Source organism: Leptopilina boulardi, unplaced genomic scaffold (genome assembly GCF_019393585.1).
Source record: "Leptopilina boulardi isolate dan_hultmark-lab unplaced genomic scaffold, ZJU_Lbou_2.1 LbouV2_183, whole genome shotgun sequence".
Classification (NCBI taxonomy): Eukaryota; Metazoa; Arthropoda; class Insecta; order Hymenoptera; family Figitidae; genus Leptopilina; species Leptopilina boulardi.
Genome location: NW_026137733.1, coordinates 227,265 through 251,962, shown reverse-complemented (window position 1 = coordinate 251,962; position 24,698 = coordinate 227,265). Strand labels below are relative to the sequence as shown.

Sequence of the window (24,698 nt, the reverse complement as noted above, 5' to 3'; positions counted from 1 at the left end):
AGATATTCAATTCATTTCAAAACAATTTTAGGAAATTCGAATCATTTAAAAATTGTTCAATTTATTATTTTCGAAAATTTTATTATCTTAAAAAATTAAATTAAAATTTTGAAGAATTCTAAATTTTTTAAATACCTATTTAAATAAAATTCTTCAAAACTTCACTTATTTTTAGATGCAATGTGATATTTTTGGTAATGCTCTTAATCCTAAAAAATGGATGAATATCTTTAATTGTGGCTTTTCGTAAAATTCAATTAATTAACAATTTTTAAAATAAAATTTTTTCAAAAATTCGATTATTTTCAAAAAATTAGAAATTTTCAGAAACTACTTGACTATTTCTCTAATTTTATGAAAAAAAAGGTACTGTGATACTTGATCTCAATTTTTTATGCAGGTTGGAGTATGGAAATGACGAGGAAAAGATTTCAAAATTTAAAAACGTCATATTATAGGAAAAAAAATGCCAGCAAGTGGTTCTGAGGGAGTTATTCAAAAACCCTGGTCTCTGCAGCCGCATTTGTCCTTTTTAGATGACTCCAAAGCTGAGGATACTAGATTGTGCGTATTGTAAAATTGTGCAAAAATATAAAATTTTATGTGATTATATGTAAAAATGATATATTTTATTTTAATAATGCAGTACTACGTCCAATGTACCTCCGCTGCCTCGAAGAAGGCAAGTACAAGATGTAGTTGAAGATTCTTCACAAGAATTCTTCTCTTGTGATGAAGATGGAGAAGCATCATCAAGCAAGGAGAATAAAGAAAATTTTGGTTTTACTGTCAAAAGGAATCCAGGTAATTCTGTACATTTTATTTATTCCTTAATTTATCACCTACTTCACCTATTTTCCAAATGTAACACATTTCTTTATTTAAGCTTAAATTATAAAAAATTGCAGTTTAACTATAAATTTTCTTCATTCAAATGTTCAACGATATAAATTTCAATTAATTCTACTTTTCATCTGCTTCAAATGTAGTTGATTTAAATATTTAAATTTATCAATTATTCTTTTCATAGGTCTTAAATTTTATTGTTAAAAATCCTAATATAAACCATTTCTTCATTTAATTTATTAGTATTTTAAACGGTATAAATTTGCAATTTATTTAATTTTTATGAACCACAAATTTAATCGTCTTAAAGTACAATTTGTCTACTTTTTAAATGATTCATTTATCAATTAATACTAACTTCAATTAACTATAATAATCTTGGTATTCATTCATTCATTCATTCCGTCCGGACCCCTGCTGGGTTTTCGGTGACAGAGAAAAGAACAAGTTATGGAGAGAAAAAGGTATATCTTTATTTTGCAAATGAGGGTTAGCTTGACCTGCAATCTGTTAAGAAGGATTAATTAATAACTCTGAGGACCCAGGTAATTATTTCTTTCTCCCTTTATCACGTGAAAAAGCTATAAAGAAAGTGTAAAACTGAATAGGTAACGCATACCTTTCTTTCTTACACCAAGAAATATATCATAAGTACTTCTTTGTTTAACATTGCGTTTCTCTATCTAGACGATTGAAAATGGCATAAGAACATCATCGTCTAAAATCTTAATCTTCTTCCATTTTTGTTTTAAAAATAAAAAAAAATCGGACAAGTGCGAGTTACACTCGCATTAAAACCGAGGGTTCCGTACCCCTAATCCTTAAATTTGAGGGGTTTAAAGTGTGAAGGCCGATGGAAAAATTCAAATTTTGTTTAATTTTGAGCATGGAAATACATTTCATAAGTTTTTAAAATTTTTTTAATTTTTTTTATCATTTAATATTTTCAATTTTATGATTTTTTTAGATTTCACCAAGTAATAAAAATATCAACAAATAAAAAATGTCAAAATATAAAAAAAATAGCAAATGATAAAAAAAAGAAAATGGCAAAAATGGCAAATTATAAAGAATGGCAAAACACTACAAAAAAATATAGCAAGCACAATTGGAGTTCTCGCTATATTTTTTTGTAATCTACACGCAAAAATACGTAAAAGTGTATAAATTTGAAACTCTTTAGATAAAATATTCTTTGTTTTTTGGGGAAAAATCATGATTTTTATCGAAAATTATCAGTTTTTCCTTGAAAACACTATGATAATTAACTCCAATCGTTCTCGCTATATTTTTTTTGTAATCTACACGTAAAAATACGTAAAAAAGTATAAATTTGGATCCCTTAGGATAAAATTTTCTTCTTTTTTTATTGGAAAAATCCATGATTTTTTCTAAAAAAATGAGTTTTCCTTAAAAACAATATGAACATCAACTCCAATTGTGCTCGCTATATTTTTCATGTAATCTACACGCAAAAATACGTAAATATACCAAATATGAACTGCCTTTGTCAAATATTGTGTGCGCTAGGAGGATTAATCGCTTTTCTTCAAAATTTTTGATTTTTCCTTGACAACGCTATGTAAATTAATCCGAATCATGTTCGCTATATTTTTCCTGTAATTTTCACGTAAAAATACATAAGTGTACCAAATTTGAGCTCTCTATGTAAAATGATGTGGCAACCAGGGGGGGGGTACATAGTCATTTTTTGGGATTTTTCGTAAAAAATCATGGTTTTTCCTTGACAACGCTATGATAATGAATTCCTATGAGATTCGCTATATTTTTCTTGTAATCTACACGCCAAAATACATATGTATACCAAATTTCAGCCCTCTAGATAAATTTGTGTGGCCGCTAGGGGGGGGGGTACATGCCTTGCTTCACTAGTCTCATTAATAGGGTTCCCCCTTCGGGTACGAAACCCTAAAAAAATATTCATTTATATGTATATATGTATGTAGAAGAGAGTGACAAACAGTGGGACACTTTTTTTCAAAGAGATATTAATATGTCAATTTTATATATTTTTGGACACTTTTTGGTACTACCATAAAATTTCAAGTTTTTGGAACTTGATACATTTTTCTTGTTTTTAAGGTTTGTGTTAAACAGTGGGACACCTATTATTAATTATTAAATAATGAATAATTGTTTCAATAATAATATTCTGCTTCATACTTTGTAAATATATATGTTTTGCATTAAATAACGTTAACAAATGTTTCAAAACACTCATAATTTAATAATATTTTAAATTTTTATAATTTTTTATTACATTTCATTATGTACTCCGAGTTAATCTTCATTAACAAAGGTTCTATTGGCCAAGGGTTGGTACATCTTTATTTTTGTATATGATACACGGAGAGAAAAAGCATGCGTTTTTAGTATGAAAGTGATTCATACTAGGATAGTATGAACCGTTCCTACGCTTAATGTAAGAATTCATGCGTTTCTAGTATGAGAGTATTGCATAGTTTAACTGTATGCCGTACATAGTCCAGTTGTATGAGCTTCATACTCTCTCGGTGTGATAGCTATACAACTGACGATTAAGCCACGCCTTCTTTCAGCTTGCTCATTTCCTATCGAGAGAGTATCTTGTGAATTTGTTCCTGATCCCCGCATAATTTATTATTATAAATTATTGTTATAATAATAATAATTATTATTATTATAAATTATTGTTATAATAATAATTATTATTATTATAAATTTGTGAAAATATATTATTTGCTGAAGTGACAAATTAAAAAAATAAAGAAGTGTTTCCTGCTACATTTTTTTTAATGTAAGTATACAGAAATAATAAAAAAAAAATTTTTTAATTAAAAATTATTAAAAAATTATAAATTATTTTTTAAATTAAAAATTAAAAAAAATAAAAATATAAAATTACGGAAAAACTAAACTTTGACTGGGTGGATTACAACTAATCTGACGCTTGCCGGGTTAAAAAATTAAAAAAAAGTTTATTTATTTAAAAAAAATTTTGTTTAATTAAATAACATTTCTTCAATATTTATTTTGTTCTTTAACATTAAACAAATTATATCAAATATAAATTTAAGAATCTATTTATCAAATAATTCTTTTACATTTATTAATAATTTTTATAATTTCATAAATTTTAATAACAATACATAACATATTCATCTTAACTTCATCTTTGAAATATAATAAAAAATTATTTAAATAAATCAAAACTGAGCAAAGAATTGAAAGCGGGCAGGTGATTCAGAAATATGCAAACTGAAAGTGGGCGTGGCTTAATAGTCTGTTCTATGAGTATCATACCGAGAGAGTATGAAGCTCATACAATCGTAGTATGTTTGTATTACATACGTTTGGCGTATGGACTTCTTACTGCGAAACTATGAATGTCATACAGTATTCGCATGAGAAAGTTTCATACATTAAACGTATGCCTCTTCATACTAAAAACGCATGGTTTTTCTCTCCGTGTAAATGTGAAAAAAGAAATTATTACCTGGGTCCTCAGAGTTAATCCTCATTAACAAAGGTTCTATTGTCCAATGGTTGCTTCTTTTGTGGTATTTGTTCCGGGGTTTTAATACAGGTATAAATACGTATATATGTTATTTATAATGAACTACTGATTACTCATATAAGAGTGTCCTTTTTGCACTTATTGGCTGATCAGTAGTTACTGATTCATAGTTACTCATAGTACTCTCATTCTTTTGGATATTTGGTAGTTTTATTGGATAAAAGGCAAAATTAATTATATTGGATTAAAGTAAAAATTGGTTATATTGAATTAAAGGAAAAATTAGTTATATTTAGTAAAAGGTAAAATTAGTTGTATTGAATTAAAGAAAAAATTGGTTATATTTAATAAAAGACAAAATTGGTTATATTAGAGAAAGTGAGCAAAACGGTTAAAGATATTTAGATTTTCATGAATCAAAAATAAAATTAAACAAAGTATAATATGGCCAACATAAAAGAGTATGTTATTTTAAGTGATAAAGATTTAAAAATTATTGAAAATAGAAATAAATTGTTAAATTACATGCATATGTACAAATTTGAAGATTTATTAAGAAAAGATTCCAATTCTTTTTTTAATATGCAAAGTGCTTTGTATGTACAAATGCTTGATTTTATTGTCCCAATTAGAGACGGTGATAAACATATTTAAATACTTTTTAGCGGTAATAACAATTATGGTCACTGAATTTATGTCTATTACTATAGAGTAAGGCTTTATATTTTTGATAGCCTTAATAAGGGGTGTTTAAAATATTTAATTATATTGTTCCCTTTTAAACCAACAGTAGTTTTTGAAGCTGTTGATCAACAACCTTTTGGTAGTGTTGAGTGTGGAGTACATGCAATAGCATTTGCAACATCTATATTATTTAACGTAATGCCAAACCATGTAAATTATGAAACTGATAATAACAAAATGAGAAACCATTTTAAGTCAATGTTTGAAAATAATTGCTTAAATCATTTTCTGACAGTAAGAACGTCTCACAATAGGAATTCGATAATAGAGAATGATTAGAACCGTCTTTTCATAAATTGAACTCAGGAACATAAAAATTATATTTTAAACTATTGTTCTGTTTTTAATACTTTTCCCAGTAATAATATTAACAGAGTTCTATTAACACAAGAGTTAAAAATTAAACATTCTTTAAATGACACTAGTGAAAAGAAAATAATTCGTACAACTTATAATACTCTGAACAAAATTTTACCACATGAATATTTAACAATGAAAACTTTTCTGAGTAAAGAAAATGATAAAAAGATAAATTGAGCAATTAAAGAGAAGGGAAGAAAAAGGAAGGCAAGGCGCGAAGTTACATATGAGCAGTAAATAATAAGACAGGAGAATGAGAGATTGAGAAAACGTAATCGTAATAAAACAGAAATAAAAAAGAAAGAGCGCAAAAAAAATTTGACATGCAAAAAAAAGAAATTATCTATAAAAACTGAAGATGGAAAGAAAATACGCAAGGATAAAAATTTGGCATGTAGGAAAAGAAAAATATCAATGGAAACTCAAGATGAAAAGAAAGTGCGTCAAGAAAATAATTTGTCATGTAAGAAGAAAAAATTTTCTACGGCAACGGAAGATGAAAAGAATGTGTGAAGAAAAGAATTTGACATATAAAAACGATAATCGGAATAAAAAAGTGCAGGAGTTGCAATAATGTCTTTTGAAGATTTAGATTAAAGTAAAGTACCACAGAATTATTTAGGTTTAATAAATGTAGAATGTAAGTTTTGTAACGCGTTACATTTTTTGTGTGAAAGACCGTAACATAGATACATCACGGAGGAATGTCCCCGTGAAAAGGACATTATGATATCGCCTGAATGTCACAAAAATATTCCCGGTTGATATCAGCTTGACATTCAAGGAATATTCCGTGCTACTTGGGTGGTAGATCCAATATAAAGAAATTTTTTTTTACATTTCTAATATTAAATTTTGAAAAAAAATGAATAAAAAATATGGTTAATGCACACTAGCAACGTAGTCGGCCGCTTGCGGACGACAAAGTTGCTAGTTATTTATAATCGTTATTGATAATTAGTGTAAATTTAAAATTACTTGTAGCATAATTGAATTCATTTCAATGTATTATAAATTAAAAAATTAATGTATGCAAACTTCATTGTGTCTAAATTTTTATTTATCAAGTTGCAACTAATCCAAATTTCAGTTATTCCTAATTTTTATTGGTAAAAATGGTGGAAATTCAAATAAAGTTAATGAAATTTTTAATTAATTTTAATTTTCATTAATTAAAAATTGAATCAATTTTGAAACTCAATCCACAAGAGCCTCATAAATCTTCCAATTTCAATTGATTTAAACTTGAAATCATACTAATTATAATAGATGCAACAGTTGTTTTATGTACATTTATCAATTTCTTTTTTGTGGAATTTTTTGTCCCCTACTTTCGAAAATGTTTTAATCTTTACACCTACTTTGTTATTATTTTTAGCTAAGAAACAAAAACAAGATGAACCTGATTGGCTGGAGGAAGCGATCCTGGAGCTGTCCACTGCTAAAATTACCCCTAAAGCCTGGAAAGAACGAAAGTTGCTTACTTCTGAGGAACTTCGGGTTATGTGGTTGGCTAAAGAAGTCAGCAACTTTCCTAATAAAAAAGACAGGATTGAAATTCAAAAACACATAACAACTTTCATTTTAGATAAGCGTTTAGAAGGCAACTTTGAAGAGGACATTTAATTTAACTTTTCCGACTTGTGATGTTATTTAGTGCACAGTTCTTGAACCTTTGTATGTTTTTAAATTTTATATACAATATTGAGGTGTGTCATATTTTGTGTATAACGTATTTAACGTATTATTTATAATTTTTTTCTTGTAAGTACATTTTTACAAAACAAATGTTAAATATTTATTAATAATATTAAATATAAATGAAGGGTAGAATGACAAAAGGGGTCAAGCGCCAATTTATCGAAAATGAGGTTTTTGCATAAAAAAATCAAGAAAATTCATTTACACATTTCTGTAGAAGGATTTCCTTTTTTATTGCGTATTTAAATCAGTTTTTAATAAAAATTAAATTAATAAAATAGCCTCAAATTTACTTTATTGCAACCTGATTGAAAAACAAAAGAAAGTGATGAGTCAATAATAATATCAAAATAAAAAAAAATATTATTTTTTTAGGTTTTATTTTAATATTTTATTTTAATAATATTTTAATTAATAAAATTAATAATAATAATAATAATGTATTTTCAATTTTAAACAATTTTAAAATTATTTTGTTATTAATTTTTAAATATTTTTATGGTTATACTAACAAGTAACACTACCCAAGTGCCAATCGCCGATTGACTTGAGTCTTTGCGCATTTTTTAGAGGAGCTAAAAATATTTGATACGTACATTTTTATATCGGCAATGAAGATGTTTTAAGGGTGGAAAACAGGGGTTGAAAAGTCATATTTTGAGTGGCAAAATATACATATCATGATCATTAAAGAAAGTTTAATTAAAATCATTATTTCATTATTTAAAAAATGTTTGACACTTCTTTCTTGATTTCCTAAAAGATACTGCTCGGTAGAAATTACCGTTATAAACCTTTTTGAATGGGGTGAGTGAAACCTTTAACCCTTTAAGAACCAAATATACAAAATTTTTGCATGATTTCACAACCAATTTTTCAAAGTGATTTGAATCGCTTGAAACTTGTTACTCGGGGGTTTTCGGGGTCGCTGATTACGAATTCGATGTCAGTTTTTCAAAATTCAAAATGGCGGATCCAATATGGCGGAAGACATTTTGAAAATCAACTGCAATTTGATTGAAACTTGTTACTCGGGGGTTTTCGGGGTCGCTGATTACGAATTCGATGTCAGTTTTTCAAAATTCAAAAATGGCGGATCCAATATGGCGGAAGACATTTTGAAAATCAACTGCAATTTGATTGAAACTTGTTACTCGGGGGTTTTCGGGGTCGCTGATTACGAATTCGATTAAAAATTGGAAAATTGAAAATGTCGGATTTAATATGGTGGGCGAAAAATTGGGAAAGGGGTGATTAAAATTTCGTAACGAAACTCATGTAGAATAGATAAAAAATAAATTATCTGTGAATTTTTAAGGTTCCTAATTAGGATTCTAAAACCAATTTTCAAAAAAAACTGACATCGAATTCGTAATCAGCAACCCCGAAAACCCCCGAGTAACAAGTTTCAATCAAATTGCAGTTGATTTTCAAAATGTCTTCCGCCATTTTGAATTTTGAGAAACTGACATCGAATTCGTAATCAGCGACCCCGAAAACCCCCGAGTAACAAGTTTCAAGCGATTCAAATCACTTTGAAAAATTGGTTGTGAAATCATGCAAAAATTTTGTATATTTGGTTATTAAAGGGTTAAAGGTTTTACTCACCCCATTCAAAAAGGTTTATAACGGTAATTTCTACCGAGCAGTATCTTTTAGGAAATCAAGAAAGAAGTGTCAAACATTTTTTAAATAATGAAATAATGATTTTAATTAAACTTTCTTTAATGATCATGATATTTATATTTTGCCACTCAAAATATGACTTTTCAACCCCTGTTTTCAACCCTTACAACATCTTCATTGCCGATATAAAAATGTACGTATCAAATATTTTTAGCTCCTCTAAAAAATGCGCAAAGACTCAAGTCAATCGGCGATTGGCACTTGGGTAGTGTTACTTGTAAGTGAACAATTGAATTTAAAGATGAAAGTATTGCTCAATTCCAAAGCAAGCAATTAATTCGTAATTTTCTTGAAAACAAACAATTTTTTAAAGGAATTTTTTTTTCTATTCATTTCGTCGATTCCATAGAAAGAAACTAATTTTCCAGTTTTTCTTTAAACTGTATATTTTTTTTATAATTAATGCTTAAAGAAAATGTGCGCAGTTGATATAACCTCAAGGAACCACAGTTTTTTTTAATTTTATCGTTAATATGTAGGTTTATTTCAACAAATTGTTGTTTATTTATTAAAACATACTAATATATCGAAACGGGTTTCTCAGTTTTTTTTAAATGACCTGCAAAATTTTTAAAAATGTTTTTTTTACTTCCTGTAAAAACAGTGAATTGGCGCTTGACACCTTTTGTCATTCTACCCTTCAAATATAATAAATATAATTTATTTATATTTATTCATATTTATTTATATTTATTTATATTTCATTATAAATAAAATAGAAATATAAATAATGTTAAATATTTATTAATATTTTAACAATTTGTTTAAACGAAAGACTATATATTTTGAAAAGTAAGCAACAACTCTGATACAGAAGTTGTGAAATGTGATATAGCGTAATTTTATATTTTGCAATATTACAGTTTAAAATATTTTTGTTAATTTTTCTTTTTAAGATATAGTTGTAATAAAAGCCAGTGTTTGTAAATTTTGTACCCATATATATTTATAAACTGTTTAATATGTTAAACAAGATGGGGGTCCCTTTTTATAAAAGAAGTTTATGTTCATTTCATGAACATTTTGCTTCCTCATTGCGCAAAGCAAAAGATTTGCTTCCTCTTGGAGGAAGCAATAAATTAATAATTTATATACATATTATTTTTAAAATATGATAAATGATTTCAAAAATTATATCTTTTTCCACCTTTTCCACTCTTTCAACCGTTTTATTGCTGTTATCAACTGATTCCGGTATAATCGCTTTTTCCGTTACAGCAGATTCCGGTTCAATCTTTTTAGTTTGAATTTGTTGAATTTGTTTATAAAAGAAATTTGTTATAAATTCAAACACTGAAAAATTCAATTATTTATTGTAGATAATAATAATGTAATAATAAATGTAATGTTTTATTTTATTTACCCATGTTTTATTTTCAACAAAAATCCTTTTGAAAAATCTTGACCCTAATTTTTTAATAAACAAGAAGTAATACAATTTAATTTTGAAAAAAATATATAGAAGATAAAAAAAAACAATCGGTTTGTCAACGTATAATCATTTAACCTTTTCTGCACATTGTAAATGGCAAATATGCTTTATTTATAAAAATTAAAAAATAGTAATAAAAAATAAAATAATAATAATATTATAAAATCAAATTATATTACTATTAAAAAATTCGGCTCAGGATTTTTCAACAGGATTTTTCTTGAAAATAAAACATGGGTAAATAAAATAAAACATTACATTTGAAGCAATATTAAATTTCTGTTTATAATTTTTATTTTTTTATTTCTGAATATTTAATTTTTGAATAAAGGTTTTTTATTATTATCTACAATAAATAATTGAATTTTTCAGTGTTTGAATTTATAACAAATTTTTTATATAAACAAATTCAACAAATTCAAACTAAAACGATTGAACCGGAATCTGCTGTAACGGAAAAAGCGAATATACCAGAATCAGTCGATAACAGCAATAAAACGGTTGAAAGAGTGGAAAAGGTGGAAAAAGAGGAAAAAGATGTAGAGAAAGGAAAAAATGCCGAACGAAATTTAAGAAGGAGAATGAAGGAAAAAGAAAATAAGAGGTATAAATAAAATAAATAAATAACAATAAATATAAAAAAAATAAATATTTGATAACTGGAAAAATTTTCAAAATTATTTAATATTGGTTTTTAAAAAAATAAATTTTTACAATAAATTTTGTCTTTTAAATTGTTTAATTAAAAATTTTGTAATTTTTTATTTTCAGAGATTTGGAAATATTGAAAAAAAAAATTGGCAAGGTCAGGGAAATCGGTACATGTCACGGAGATACACACCATACCCACCACAAACACTCTATCAAGCACGCAAATCATACCCACGACAAACATTCTATCAACCACGCACATCATACCCACGACAAAAATTCTATCAAACACGCACACCATACCAATCACAATCATTCTATCAACCACCCACTCCATACCCATCAAATACGCACTGTGCACCATACCCATCAAATACACACTGTGCAAGACACACATGTGCACCACAAACATGTGGAACGCACACAGCATGCTCATCACAAACAGCATGCTCATCACACACACAATTCTCACCTCATGTGCAATGTTCAGAACATACAACATGCACTCAACAAACACCATTTATGCAACAATCGTGCTCACGTCGCTTTTAAATTGATTTTTTTTTAATTGAAAAACATTTAATTATGTTTTAGTTAGATTATAATTTTTAATTTATTCTTGTTTCACCGCATATTTTAAGTCTCGAATCCCATGTTGTTTCGTATTTTGAATTTTATTTCTCTTGATATCCATTCTCTTCTTGACTCGTAGAACAAAAGTAATTAAGAGCATTTGAACCTTCGTGACGTCACAAATCATGGCGCATGACACGCAAACTTCTCAGGTATGTGAAAAAGACAATTTTGAATATTTTTTAAAAAAACCTTTTGGAAAATGTTCAGAATAACATAGACTCTGTCTGTTATGTGCGGAAAATTCAAAATTTTGCGTTTAAAACGTTTTTTAAACAATGTTAAGGTCACAAATTATGGCGCATGACACGCAAACTTCTCAGGTATGTGAAAAGCACAATTTTGAATATTTTTTAAAAAAACCTTTTGGAAAATATTCAGAATAACACAGACTCTGTCTGTTATGTGCGAAAAATTCAAAATTTTGCGTTTAAAACGTTTTTTAAACAATGCCTACATATAAGCAATTCGTGTATTTTTCCTTACTTGTGACAACCAACTTAAACATTGTTTAAAAAACGTTTTATACGCAAAATTTTGAATTTTTCGCATATAACAGACATAGTCTATGTTTCTCTGAACATTTTCCAAAAGGTTTTTTAAAAAAATATTCAAAATTGTGTTTTTCACATACCTGAGAAGTTTGCGTGTCATGCGCCATGATTTGTGACCTTAACATTGTTTAAAAAACGTTTTAAACGCAAAATTTTGAATTTTCTGCACATAACAGACAGAGTCTATGTTATTCTGAACATTTTCCAAAAGGTTTTTTTAAAAAATATTCAAAATTGTGCTTTTCACATACCTGAGAAGTTTGCGTGTCATGCGCCATGATTTGTGACGTCACGAAGGTTCAAATGCTCTTAAATTATAATTTATTGAAAAATTTTACAATAAATTGTTTTATTAAATTAAAAAAATGTATTTATATTTTCAATTTACAATAAATTGTTTTATTAAATTAAAAAAAAACTTATTTATATTTTCAAAAAATGTTCTTTTTAATTATTATTTTTTTTCTCCCAATCCAAAAATGCTGCCAAGATTTCCTCGTCGGAGTCTGTCATTTCTATAAAAAAATTAATTATATTAAAATATTAATTAAATTAAAATTTCAATAATATTATTTTTAAATAATTATTTTATTAAAATTAAAAAAACATATTTTTTTCATAAATTATAAATAGGTTAATTAGGAAACCTAAAAAAACATAGTTTTTAAATTTTTAAACTAACCTTCACTAAAAGTGAAATTAGGCTTTCCAGTGGAAACCTCTTCCGGTTCTGAAACGAAAAAACGAAATTTTTTAAAAATTGATTAAAATTTTATATATTATTTATATTTTTGAAAAATAAAATTAATAAAAATCATTTTTTGTATTTTGTAACCTTTTCTAAGTTTTTGAAAAAATTTTTTTAAGTCTAATAAATAATAAAAATTGTAATATTAATAAACAGTAAATATTTAGAAAAATTAATAAAGTTAATATTAAATTTCACCTTTTTTAACCTTCTTTTTTGCTGGTTCATTTGAATTGTCTTGTTTCCTTTCTGTAAAAGAATTAAACAAATTATTATTATAGTCATTGTTATTATTATTGAATTCCTATTATTACTATTATTGTTATTCATATTATTATTATTATATTAGTACTTACTTCTGTTATTCTTCTCCATTTTAAGTAGATTTTTTAATTATTGGTTAATAATGTATTTTGACAGAAAAGCAGGCAGAAATATTCAGTCTTCACTTTTAATTTTAAGTCAACTTCAAGTTGCACTCGACATTTAAAGAAATGTTCCATTTTTTTTTTAAATATTATGACCTTTAATTTATACAATTTAAATAAATCGCTGTAAAGAAAAAAAATATATAAATATATATAAAATATATATATATAAATATATAAATAAATATATTTTCGTTGCAATAAAATGAAATGATAATTGTTAACCAAAAAATGTAATTCTTAACAACAAATCGAATTGAGAATTAACAAAAATTTATATATAAAGCAAAAATAAATTGAAAAGTTATTATCAAATAATCATATTTATTTATTTTTTACATAATTATTTGTATTTAAACAATTGTTGAGTCTTTCGTCATTATTTTGCATTGGTTTTCATAGGTTATTGGCTTTCATTGGTTATTAAAAAAAATTTATATTTTATTATTTTATTAATATTAATACTTTTTTACTTACTTACTAAAATACTTACTTATTTTTATCGTCTTCGATTTAAATTATATTTTTCATAAATCAAACCAAATAAACTTTAACACCATTTAAAAAAAATCGAAAACATTTCGATTAGTTTTCGTTTTTTTATAATAGTAAACTTCATGTGTTACTCATTTTAAACAAAAACACAGAGCTGTCAATAACGTCAATTTGAAAATACGATTTTATGATTTGAATAAAAATAAAAGAAAAGACAAACTTTATCAACTATTAAATGAATGCCATAAAAATATACAAAGAACATTCATAAAAAAAATTGCGATGAATTAATATTTTTAAAAATCAAAATTACTACGAAACAAAGAATTAAAAAAAAAGATTTAGAAAAAAGTTAATGAAAACATTCAAAAGGTATTTTAAATTTATATTTCTTATCAATTATTCCTAAAATTCATTTTATAATTATAAGAATTTATTCTTGAACCTTATTTTTATGTCAATCAATTTTTGAACTGTTTTGAAAAGATGTTTATTAATCAAATGTCTATTTACTTTTAATAATTAGCAATTATTGTTTACATTATAATTATTACTATTTCTACTTTTATTATTTATGAAATTTATTATTATTGTATATAAATGTTAAATCAATTTTTTTATTTCGAGGTTAATAATTTTTACACCTTTGTTTAATTCAATAATTTCACGATTATTCGCGGATTTTGTACTTTCACATTTTTATTTTAAAATTCTGCGACGGGTAAACGATCGCAAAGCATTTTCCCTTTTTTTCTCGATTATTCACGAATTATGGACTGTACCATTTTTATTCGGAAATTCTGCGACGGGTAAACGCTCGCAAAGCATTTTCCTGTCTTTTGGCGATTATTCACGGATTTTTGACTGTATTTTATTTGACTGCCTTTTCCCGGCTTTTCGCGATTTTTCGGGTATTTTTGACTATACCATTTTTATTTGAAAATTCTGCGACGGGTAAACGCTCGCAAAGCATTTTCCCGTCTTTTGGCGATTATTCACGGATTTTTGACTGTATTTTATTTGACTGCCTTTTCCCGGCTTTTCGCGATTTTTCGGGTATTTTTGACTATACCATTTTTATTTGAAAATTCTGCGACGGTTAAACGATCGCAAAGCATTTTCCCGTCTTTTGGCGATTATTCACGGATTTTTGACTGTATTTTATTTGACTGCCTTTTCCCGGCTTTTCGCGATTTTTCGGGTATTTTTGACTATACCATTTTTATTTGAAAATTCTGCGACGGGTAAACGCTCGCAAAGCATTTTCCCGTCTTTTTGCGATTACCATTTTTTTTCGTAAATTCTGCGACGGGTAAACGCTTGCACAGCATTTTCCCGTCTTTTCGCGATTATTCGCGGATTTTGGGTTGTACCATTTTTATTCGAAAATTCTGCGACGGGTAAACGCTCGCAAAGCATTTTCCTGTCTTTTGGCGATTATTCACGGATTTTTGACTGTATTTTATTTGACTGCCTTTTCCCGGCTTTTCGCGATTTTTCGGGTATATTTGACTATACCATTTTTATTTGAAAATTCTGCGACGGGTAAACGCTCGCAAAGCATTTTCCCGTCTTTTTGCGATTACCATTTTTTTTCGTAAATTCTGCGACGGGTAAACGCTTGCACAGCATTTTCCCGTCTTTTCGCGATTATTCGCGGATTTTGGGTTGTACCATTTTTTTTCGAAAATTACCAGACTTTATTATTATTAGTCAGACACATCTTCATAAATGATTGGGAAAAGTGTCCTACACGAAAAATATATTTTTTACGTGGAGATTTAAAAAACATATTGAGATTGGTTGGAGTTGATCTTTATAGAATTTCAGAGATAACACAAGCGCTTATATACTTAACCCGCGGTTTTTGTGAGAGTGTAACTCTTAATTGTTTTTTCTTGTTGAATCATAATGCGAAATAAATATTATGGTTTACGTTCACGCAGTGAGCCGCGTCGGAACCCTTAATTTATGGATTGGCTTGCTTTTGCCCCCCCCCCTACCCTCCCCTCCTCCTGACAAATACCTTAAGTGACAAAATCGGACAAACTACGAGACGGGTAAACGCTCGCACAGCATTTTCCCGTCTTTTAGCGATTATTCCCTAAAAAACGAATGAAGCTTAGGATGGGCGGTTTGTTGCATTGAAAAAAGGGGTGTACTTCCGAAAGAGAGTTCCCTCCAAATCTTTTAATACTTCGTACCCTTACGTAATTTTTGACGCTGATCACGAAAATCATAGTAAAAATTAGCGACTAGCTCATTTTCATGGTAAAAACCATAAAAAATAAATTTCATGGTTTTTGGCATTTATAATAGTAGATATAAAAAATATAAAAAAATACTTTAGATAAAATTTGCACACCTCAATGAAATACATCTTTTATGTTCTATGCATTTTTTAAAAAAAATTAATAGTTTATGAGAAAAATGCAAAAATGTACGAAATCCCCATGAAAATAGCCATAAAATACATATTTTAAAAACAACTTGTATTTTTAACAAAAAAAGAAAGAAGTTGTAGGATGGAGTTGGGTCGGACCGAAAGTATTTTTTATTAATGCTCAAGTGGCTCCAACATTATAGCGAGGCCGCGTTACTTTTCAATTTACTGAAACTAACAGAGATAGGCAAACCAGTTTTAAAATTCCCGAATATTTCCCGTTTTTTTCCCGCTTCAAGATACTAAATTATTTTATTTTTTAAAAAAATTTTATTAAAATTACCATTTTAGGTATTTCATTTCCCGACTACTTTCCGGTTTTCCCGTTTTTTTTTCATTTCCTGACTATATCCCTGTTTTTCCCGCCTTTTTTTCGTTACCCGGCTATTTTTTTCCCGGTTTTCCCGGTTAGTAGACACCCTGTAACCTTTTTCCTTTTTTGTTAAAAATACAATTTGTTTTTAAAATATGTATTTTATGGCAATTTTCATGAGGATTTAATAATTGGAGGGAAATCTCTTTCGGAAGTGCTTTCTATAAGAAACAACCAAAACGTGAAAATCGATTTTTTAGAATCAGAGGTCGCTTTTAACTGTCCAAATCACATATATTATTTTATCTATATTAATAAAATCATACTTCTTTCTTTACATTGCTTAAAACTTCAAAATTTTTACATAATTTGACGATTTGAACATTAAGAATTACAAAAATGACAATAAAAAATTTTTATGTATGTATGTATGTCTGTCACAAAACTTTGTATGCCAATCACTCATAAACGGCTCTACCGATTTGAGTGAAACTTGGCAATGTGATAGGTATTGGCCCAAGTTAGGTTTATAAATTTACAGATTTGGAAAATATTAATTAGAACGGGAAATATACAATTTTTTTGAAAATTTCAAAATATCTAATTTTCAAGTTATTCATTTTTTACCAGCTGAATCTGAGATGTATCTATAAAACAGTTTTCGGGATCAAAAAATCGAAAAAAGAATAATTGCAGCGAATCGCTCTTAAACTTAATTTACAGGAATTTGTAGTGAAAAAAGTAAAATTATTATTATTAAAATAATTATTATTAAACTACAAAAAAAAAGAAATGTCAAATTAAAAATATTCTAAGGTCAGAAAACTATAAATTAAAAAATTGTAATTAATTGCACTTAATATTGTTACGGGGGTTATTTCAGGTTTCCCTGTTTAAGATTTTTTGGTCAAATATTATAGGAATAGGGTGGTCAACCAATTTGTGACAATCTATAAAAAAGGGGCGCCAATAATACATGCAATAATTGTGACAGGGGACGGGTGGGTCTAATTTCCTGAAAAACCTGTGACATTTAATTAAGTTATTTTTTATTTATTTAGCTTTGTAACAAGCATGTAAATAAATAGAATTGAAATTAAATTATAGTTTTCAGCAATGTAAAGACAAAATTTTTAATTGCTTTGTAGATTACAAAAACCCGTCGAAGACGGGTATTACAGCTAGTATAATATAAAATTGTAATTAATTTTTTATTTTAGATAAGTGGAATAAATTATAGATGAATTTAATACGTGATTGAATTACCATTCATATGATTCCAATTATCAAGCAAACCAATTTATATCGACATACAAACAGTGATAGTAATTAAACAAAAATGAGGTCATTTAATTCCTTATTAAATTATTTATAACTGTTATATGTTTTTTTTAAGAAATCAAAATTTTTTTTAAAAATGGTTTTCTTAAAAAAAAGAAGTATAGATCATCGTGGACGAATCAAAAAACAAATTATGAGAAACATGAGAAATAATACAATCCTTACTCATGAAGCAAAATGTCTAAGCAAAGAAAAGAATTATTTTTTAAAATTGTTAAAAAATAAAGATTATAAGAGATCGCAAAGAAAAAATATTACTTATAAATCCAAAGAATCACTAGAAAATATGACACGTAATAAAATGTTACGCATTAAAAAAGACTATCACGGTAAAGAATTATTAAAAAATAAAAATCGTAATAAAATGTTACGCATTAAAAAAGACTATCACGGTAAAGAATTATTAAAAAATAAAAATCGTAATAAAATGTTACGCATTAAAAAAGACTATCACGATAAAGAATTATTGAAAAATAGAAATCGTATCAAAGTGTTTCGTAGTGAAAAAGAGTACCACGAAATTGAAAAAATCGAAAATATTAATCGTAATAAAGTTTTACGCAGTGAAAAAGAGTACCGCGAAAGGGAAAAAATCAAAAATATGAATCGTAATAAACTTTTACGCAGTGAAAAAGAGTACCGCGAAAGGGAAAAAATCGAAAATATTAATCGTAATAAAGTTTTACGTATTAAAAAAGATTACCGCGAAAGTGAAAAACTCGAAAATATTAAACGTAATAAAGTTTTACGCAGTGAAAAAGAGTACCGCGAAATGGAAGGAATCGAAAATATTAAACGTAATAAAATTTTACGCGAAAGTATAATTTACAAAAATAAAGAAAATGTTACAAATATTGAAAGAAACAAATTTTTAAGAAATAATAAAATTTATAAAAAGAAAGAATTGCTAAAGAACAATGATAGGATTAAATGTTTACGTAAAAATGAAATATTTTCAAAACGAGAATCAATTTCAAATTTACAACGAAATAAACTTTTAAGAAAAAATGAACTTTATAAGAAAATTGAATTAAATAAAAATATTGAACGAAACAAAGTTTTAAGAAAAGACGAAAATTATAAAGACCAAGAATATTCTAAAAATTACATACGGATTAAAAACCTAAGATGTAATAATGATTATTCAGAAAAAGAAAAAATTAAAAATAAAATCAAAGTAAATAATTTGAGAAAAGATATTTCTTTTTCAAAAGCAGAAAAGATAAAAAATAATAATTATAAAAAATTAAATGATTTTTATAATGATGAAACAGTGAAAGACAGAGAAAAGAAAAGAAAAAAGGATCAACGGTTAAATGAACTTCTTTATTTCCGAGAACGTTACATGACAATTATCAAAGACAATTTAAATGTTGATAAGGATGACTTTTACGAGAAAAAATTGATTTATGATTTTATAATGGAAAGAAAAAATGGTCCAAACGAATCATGTGTTTGTTGTGATAATTTATTTTTTTCTAGATCTTTAGTCCCATGGAAGAAAGACAATATTGAAACTCTGTTAATTGATAAATGCTCTAAAAATGAATTAAACATCTTTTTTTCGTCGATTATAAACAATAATTCAAATTTAATTTGTAAAACTTGTAAAAATTACATTATGAAATGTAAAGTTCCCAAAATGGCGGCAAATTATAATCTTAAATTTCATAACGTTCCGGAAATTTTAAGAAATTTATCACCTGTTGAAGAACGCCTAGTTTCACCAATATTACCATTCGGTCAAATAAAGCCATTATTACCATATTCATTAAATCCTCAGTTATCTTTAAAGGGCAGCGTTGTGAACATTAAAGTTGAAATTAATGAAATGATCAATGTTTTGCCAAGAAAATTTAACGAACTTTCGACTGTACAAATAAAGCTTAAAAGGCACGAAGACCATACTTCACATTATATGTTTGAGACCATAAAACCATCCAAAATATGTGAAGCTTTAAATTATTTAATAACTACTCCTTTATATCTAGAAAATGATATAAAAGTTGATAAAAATTTCTTCAAATCTTACGATAAATCTATTGAAAAAAAAATTGATTTCATTGTTTCTCCTCGAGATGAATTTTTTTCAAAAATTAATAAAAATGAAAATAAAATTAATAATATCAATGAAATTAAAGATGATTCTGAAAATGATAATATTTTTGAGGATAATGATGAAGTCTTGATTATTGACAGAAATAAATTAATTAGTAATGATATAATTAATATTGCTCCTGGTCAAGGTAAATTTCCTATTCCATGGCATGTTATGAAAAATATTCAAGAACTGTCTTTTCCATCAATATATGGTGGTTTTCCAATGGATCCTGAAGGAAAATTGACATATTCTGAACGCGTGAAATCAGAATGCCGACGTACCGATCGACGGGCGTGTAATCCTACTAATATTTTATTTATGGCAGATAAAAAGATTGAATTTTCAGTCATTTCCAATCTTAACATTTGCTTAAGAAAACATAAACTGAAAAATTCTATTACCGCAAAGCAAGCTACAGATTCAGATTTTCTGAATGCTGTAATTAAACATGATGGTGGATTTCGATTTTTAAAACATGTAAGAGGATCTCCTGCTTATTGGGAAAACAAAAAAAAATTATTTTCTTTAATTAACTTACGTGGGATACCCACGTTCTTTATTACTTTTTCCGCAAATGAAAAAGAATGCCCAGAATTACTCAAAATGTTATATAACTTGAAATATAATAAATCTATTAGTGCCACCAATGCCCTACTTTTAGATTTGGATACTAAAACTAAATTAATTCGTGACGATCCAATAACATGTGTACGATATATAGAAAATAAATTCAACGAAATTAGAAAATTTATGGAAAATAAATATTTCAATTTCAATTTCAATTTCATTTATTAACGGGACATGCCCTTTCGTACAAAAGTACTCCTAAATTCTAATAGTTACGTAAGTAACAATACAAAATAGAAAATATTAACTAAATCTAGGTAGGCGCTATAATGGTTAAAGTTCAGTATAAGTTTATACAGTAAAGAGTAACATAAATCAAATTACATTATTATCAAAGGAGAAGATTAAATTTTGATAAATTGAATCTGCTTTACCATTATATCAATTAATTTCAAAAATAATTGTTATTGTTCAATAATACTGATTTTCTTTAAATCACAATGTCTACATTTAGTTCTGTATGTATTTTCTTAAATCACTTTCATTGATAGAAATAAAATAAGTTTCTCTAGAAACGGACACAACCTTGGGCACCAAGTGGGGAAATCACTACAGATTGGTAGTGTTAAGATTGGAAATGACTGAAAATTCAATCTTTTTATCTGCCATAAATAAAATATTAGTAGGATTACACGCCCGTCGATCGGTACGTCGGCATTCTGATTTCACGCGTTCAGAATATGTCAATTTTGAAATATGGCCCATTTTGCGATAATTTTGTAACTGATTACTTTGAACGAAGAGAATTTCAATCTAGAGGATCTGTCCATACTCACAATCTCATTTATTGCAATAATGCACCGATTTTTAATTTAAACGATAATGATTCTCATCTTGAATGTACGAAATTTATTGATAAATTCATAACATGCCAATATGATCCAAAAAACTCGTTGATAACATTTCAAAGACATTCACATAAGCAAACATGCTACAAGGGATTCAAAAATTTAAAAAAATGTAGGTTTGACTTTCCTAAGTTCGTTATGAGAGAAACTGTTATTCTTGAACCATTGAAAGAAACGGAAAAGAAAGATTTAAAGTCTAAAAGAAATAATTTAAAAAAAATTAAAGATTTAATGGCATTATATTTTGATAAAATAACAACTATATCTTTTGAAGAAATTTTAGAGATCTTAAAAATTTCAGAAACAGAATATATGAATGCTATTAGATCTTCTTTAAAAAGTCCTAAAGTTTTTTTAAGACGTCGAAGTGAAGATGTCTCAATTAATGGTTACAATTTAACACTTCTTGTTTTAATGGAATCTAATATGGATATCCAATTTGTACTCGATCCTTTTTCATGTGCTTCATATATGATAAATTATGTCACAAAAATTGATGAAGGTCTCTCGAAATTATTACGTGAAGCAGCATTGGATGTTAAAAATGGAAATCTTGATATAAAACAAAAATTAAGGAAATTTGCTAATATATTTATCAACGGTCATGTATTATCTTCTCAAGAAGCTTCGTATCACGTCTTGTCATTACCTTTATCTAAATGTAGCAGATCTGAAATTTATATCAATACTGTCCCTATTAACGATCGAGTAAGAATGTTAAAAAGAAAAAAGGACTTAGAAATATTAAATGATGATTCGACAGATGTTTATTACTCAAATATTTTTGAAAATTATTCAAAAAGAGATGAAAAATTAAAGGATGTTTGCTTAGCTGAGTATGCAACTAGTTTTCAATCTCCCAAAAATTTTCAAAACGAATTAAGTGATAACGATTTTTCTGAAGAAGATAATATTAAAAAAAGAAAAAAAAGTAAAATTTTACGATACAGAAAATATAAATTAATTCAAGATAAAAATAATTACTTTCGCGAACAAATTTTGTTATTTTTACCATGGAGAAACGAAACTTTGGAAGTAGAAAACATAAATGTAGAAGAGGTTTACAATCATAACCTCGAAGTTATTCAAAACAACCGTAGAAACTTTCAAATTTTGGAGATGATGAAATAGAAAAAGCTTTAGAAAATGCAGAAGCAGAAAAAATATTTGATTCTGACAATGATGATGATTCTAATTTGGGAAATAATTTAGATGAAAATAACTTTAAAGTAGATATTTTTGATCAATTTAATCATGGAAAAGATTTTGATAATAATTTTAAAGATGGTAGTATAAACAAAAACAATAACAGAATAACAGTCCCTTTAATCAAAAATGAAGAAAATATTAACGAAATGCTTGATGAATTAAATTGTAAACAAAAAATTATTACCATGCATATTTTAAATTCTTTTAAAACAGACAAACTTCCACTAAGAATTTTTATAAGTGGTTCAACTGGAGTTGGAAAATCAAAAACTATTGATGCTATTTATCAATCGGTATCAAATTATCTTACTAAAAATAAAGTTTTAAATCCTGATAGTGCCAAAGTCTTATTATGTGCACCTTCTGGTAAAGCTGCATTTTTAATAAATGGAGTAACACTTCATACTGCTTTTGCTCTGCCAATAACTCAATTTGGTGGAAAAGTTCAAGAATTGTCATCAAATGTTGCAAATACTTTACGTGAAAAAATGAACGATGTAGAACTTTTAATAATAGATGAAGTTTCTATGGTTGGAAGCACAACTTTAAATCGAGTTGATGTAAGATTGAGGCAAATTAAAGGTATTAATGATAGTTTTGGGGGTATTTCGGTAATTTTGGTTGGAGACTTGCATCAATTACCACCCGTTATGGACAGACCAATTTATTCAACACCAAACACTTCTGATCTATGCATACTAGCAAATAATCCACTTTGGGAAGAGTTCAAAATTTTTGAGCTAACTGAAATTATGAGACAAAAGGAAGATAGAACTTTTATTGAAAGTTTAAATAATTTAGCAAATGGAACAATTTCTACAAACGATATATCTTTATTTTCATTGCGCATTTTTAATGAATCTGACGTTCCGAAACAAGCTATTAGATTATTTGCAGAAAATAAATATGTTAATATATAAAGATGAAAAGATTAAAGAAAATGATAACATATCTCATAATGCTTATGCAACAGACCATATTCTTGGTAAAATGGACATGAAAAAGATTAAGTATTTAAAACAAATCATGAAAAATAAGAGTAGAATTGATTGTGCTGGATTTTCTTATAAATTAAATTTGAAGATTGATATAAAGTACATGATAATAACAAATATAGAAGTTAGTGATGGATTAGTTAATGGGGCATATGGAACATTAAAAAATTTAACATTTTCTAATAATGGCATGCCAACCATATTGTGGCTTGACTTTCACAAGGAAACAGTGGGATCTAAAATTCGTGTCATTTATAAAGAATTTATGTTAAAAAACAATATACCATTAAATTTGGTTCCAATTCTTAAATCTTCCGTTCCAATTAATATAAATGAAAGAATGGGTTATAAAATAATAAGGGAACAATTTCCTCTTGTTCCGGCTGAAGCAATGACTGTACATAAAAGTCAAGGTCAAACATATAATCAAGTTTGTATAGACTTTCGAAAAAATTATAGGCTTACAAGATCTATGGTTTATGTTGCATTTAGTCGAGTTTGTCACTTGAATGATCTATATATTTTAGGAGATGTAGATTTTTTAAGTAATTTAAAAAAGGATAATATTCTCAATTCAGAACTTGAAAAAATGAAAACTGAAATATCTTTAAATTTGGATTATATAAATAATATTGATGGAAATCTAAAAATTATATATCAAAATGTATGTTCTTTAAAAAAAAATATTAAGCACATATTGTGTGATGCATGGTACAAGCAAGCAGATGTACTAATATTTTCCGAAACACGTTTGAAAAAGTTGGATGAAGTAAAAATTGATAATTATGTAATTGCTTTTAGATCTGATGCTGAGACATCTAAATTACCACGAGGAATAATTTTTTTTATTAAAAAAAATTTAAAATTCAAAATTATCAAAAATGTTTGCAAAACGAATCTTATTAATGAATATCAACATCATGTAGATTTATTTAACATAGAAATTTGTAATATTAACATTATTAGTGGTTATAAATCACCAAGTACTTCGAGAAAAATGTTTTTTGAGAATTTTAATGAAATAAT

The 24,698-nt window shown here is 26.8% G+C and overlaps 1 protein-coding gene across 1 annotated transcript; it reads left to right on the top strand.

Moving 5' to 3' along the window:
• Window positions 1-466: 466 nt before the first annotated feature.
• On the top strand, window positions 467-23,597 carry LOC127277841 (ATP-dependent DNA helicase pif1-like). Its single transcript, XM_051299232.1, has 5 exons — window positions 467-564; window positions 647-804; window positions 6,846-7,070; window positions 20,034-20,138; window positions 22,891-23,597. The coding sequence occupies exons 1-5, from the start codon at window positions 467-469 to the stop codon at window positions 23,595-23,597; spliced, it is 1,293 nt and encodes a 430-aa protein (XP_051155189.1).
• The last annotated feature ends 1,101 nt before the right edge of the window (window positions 23,598-24,698 follow it).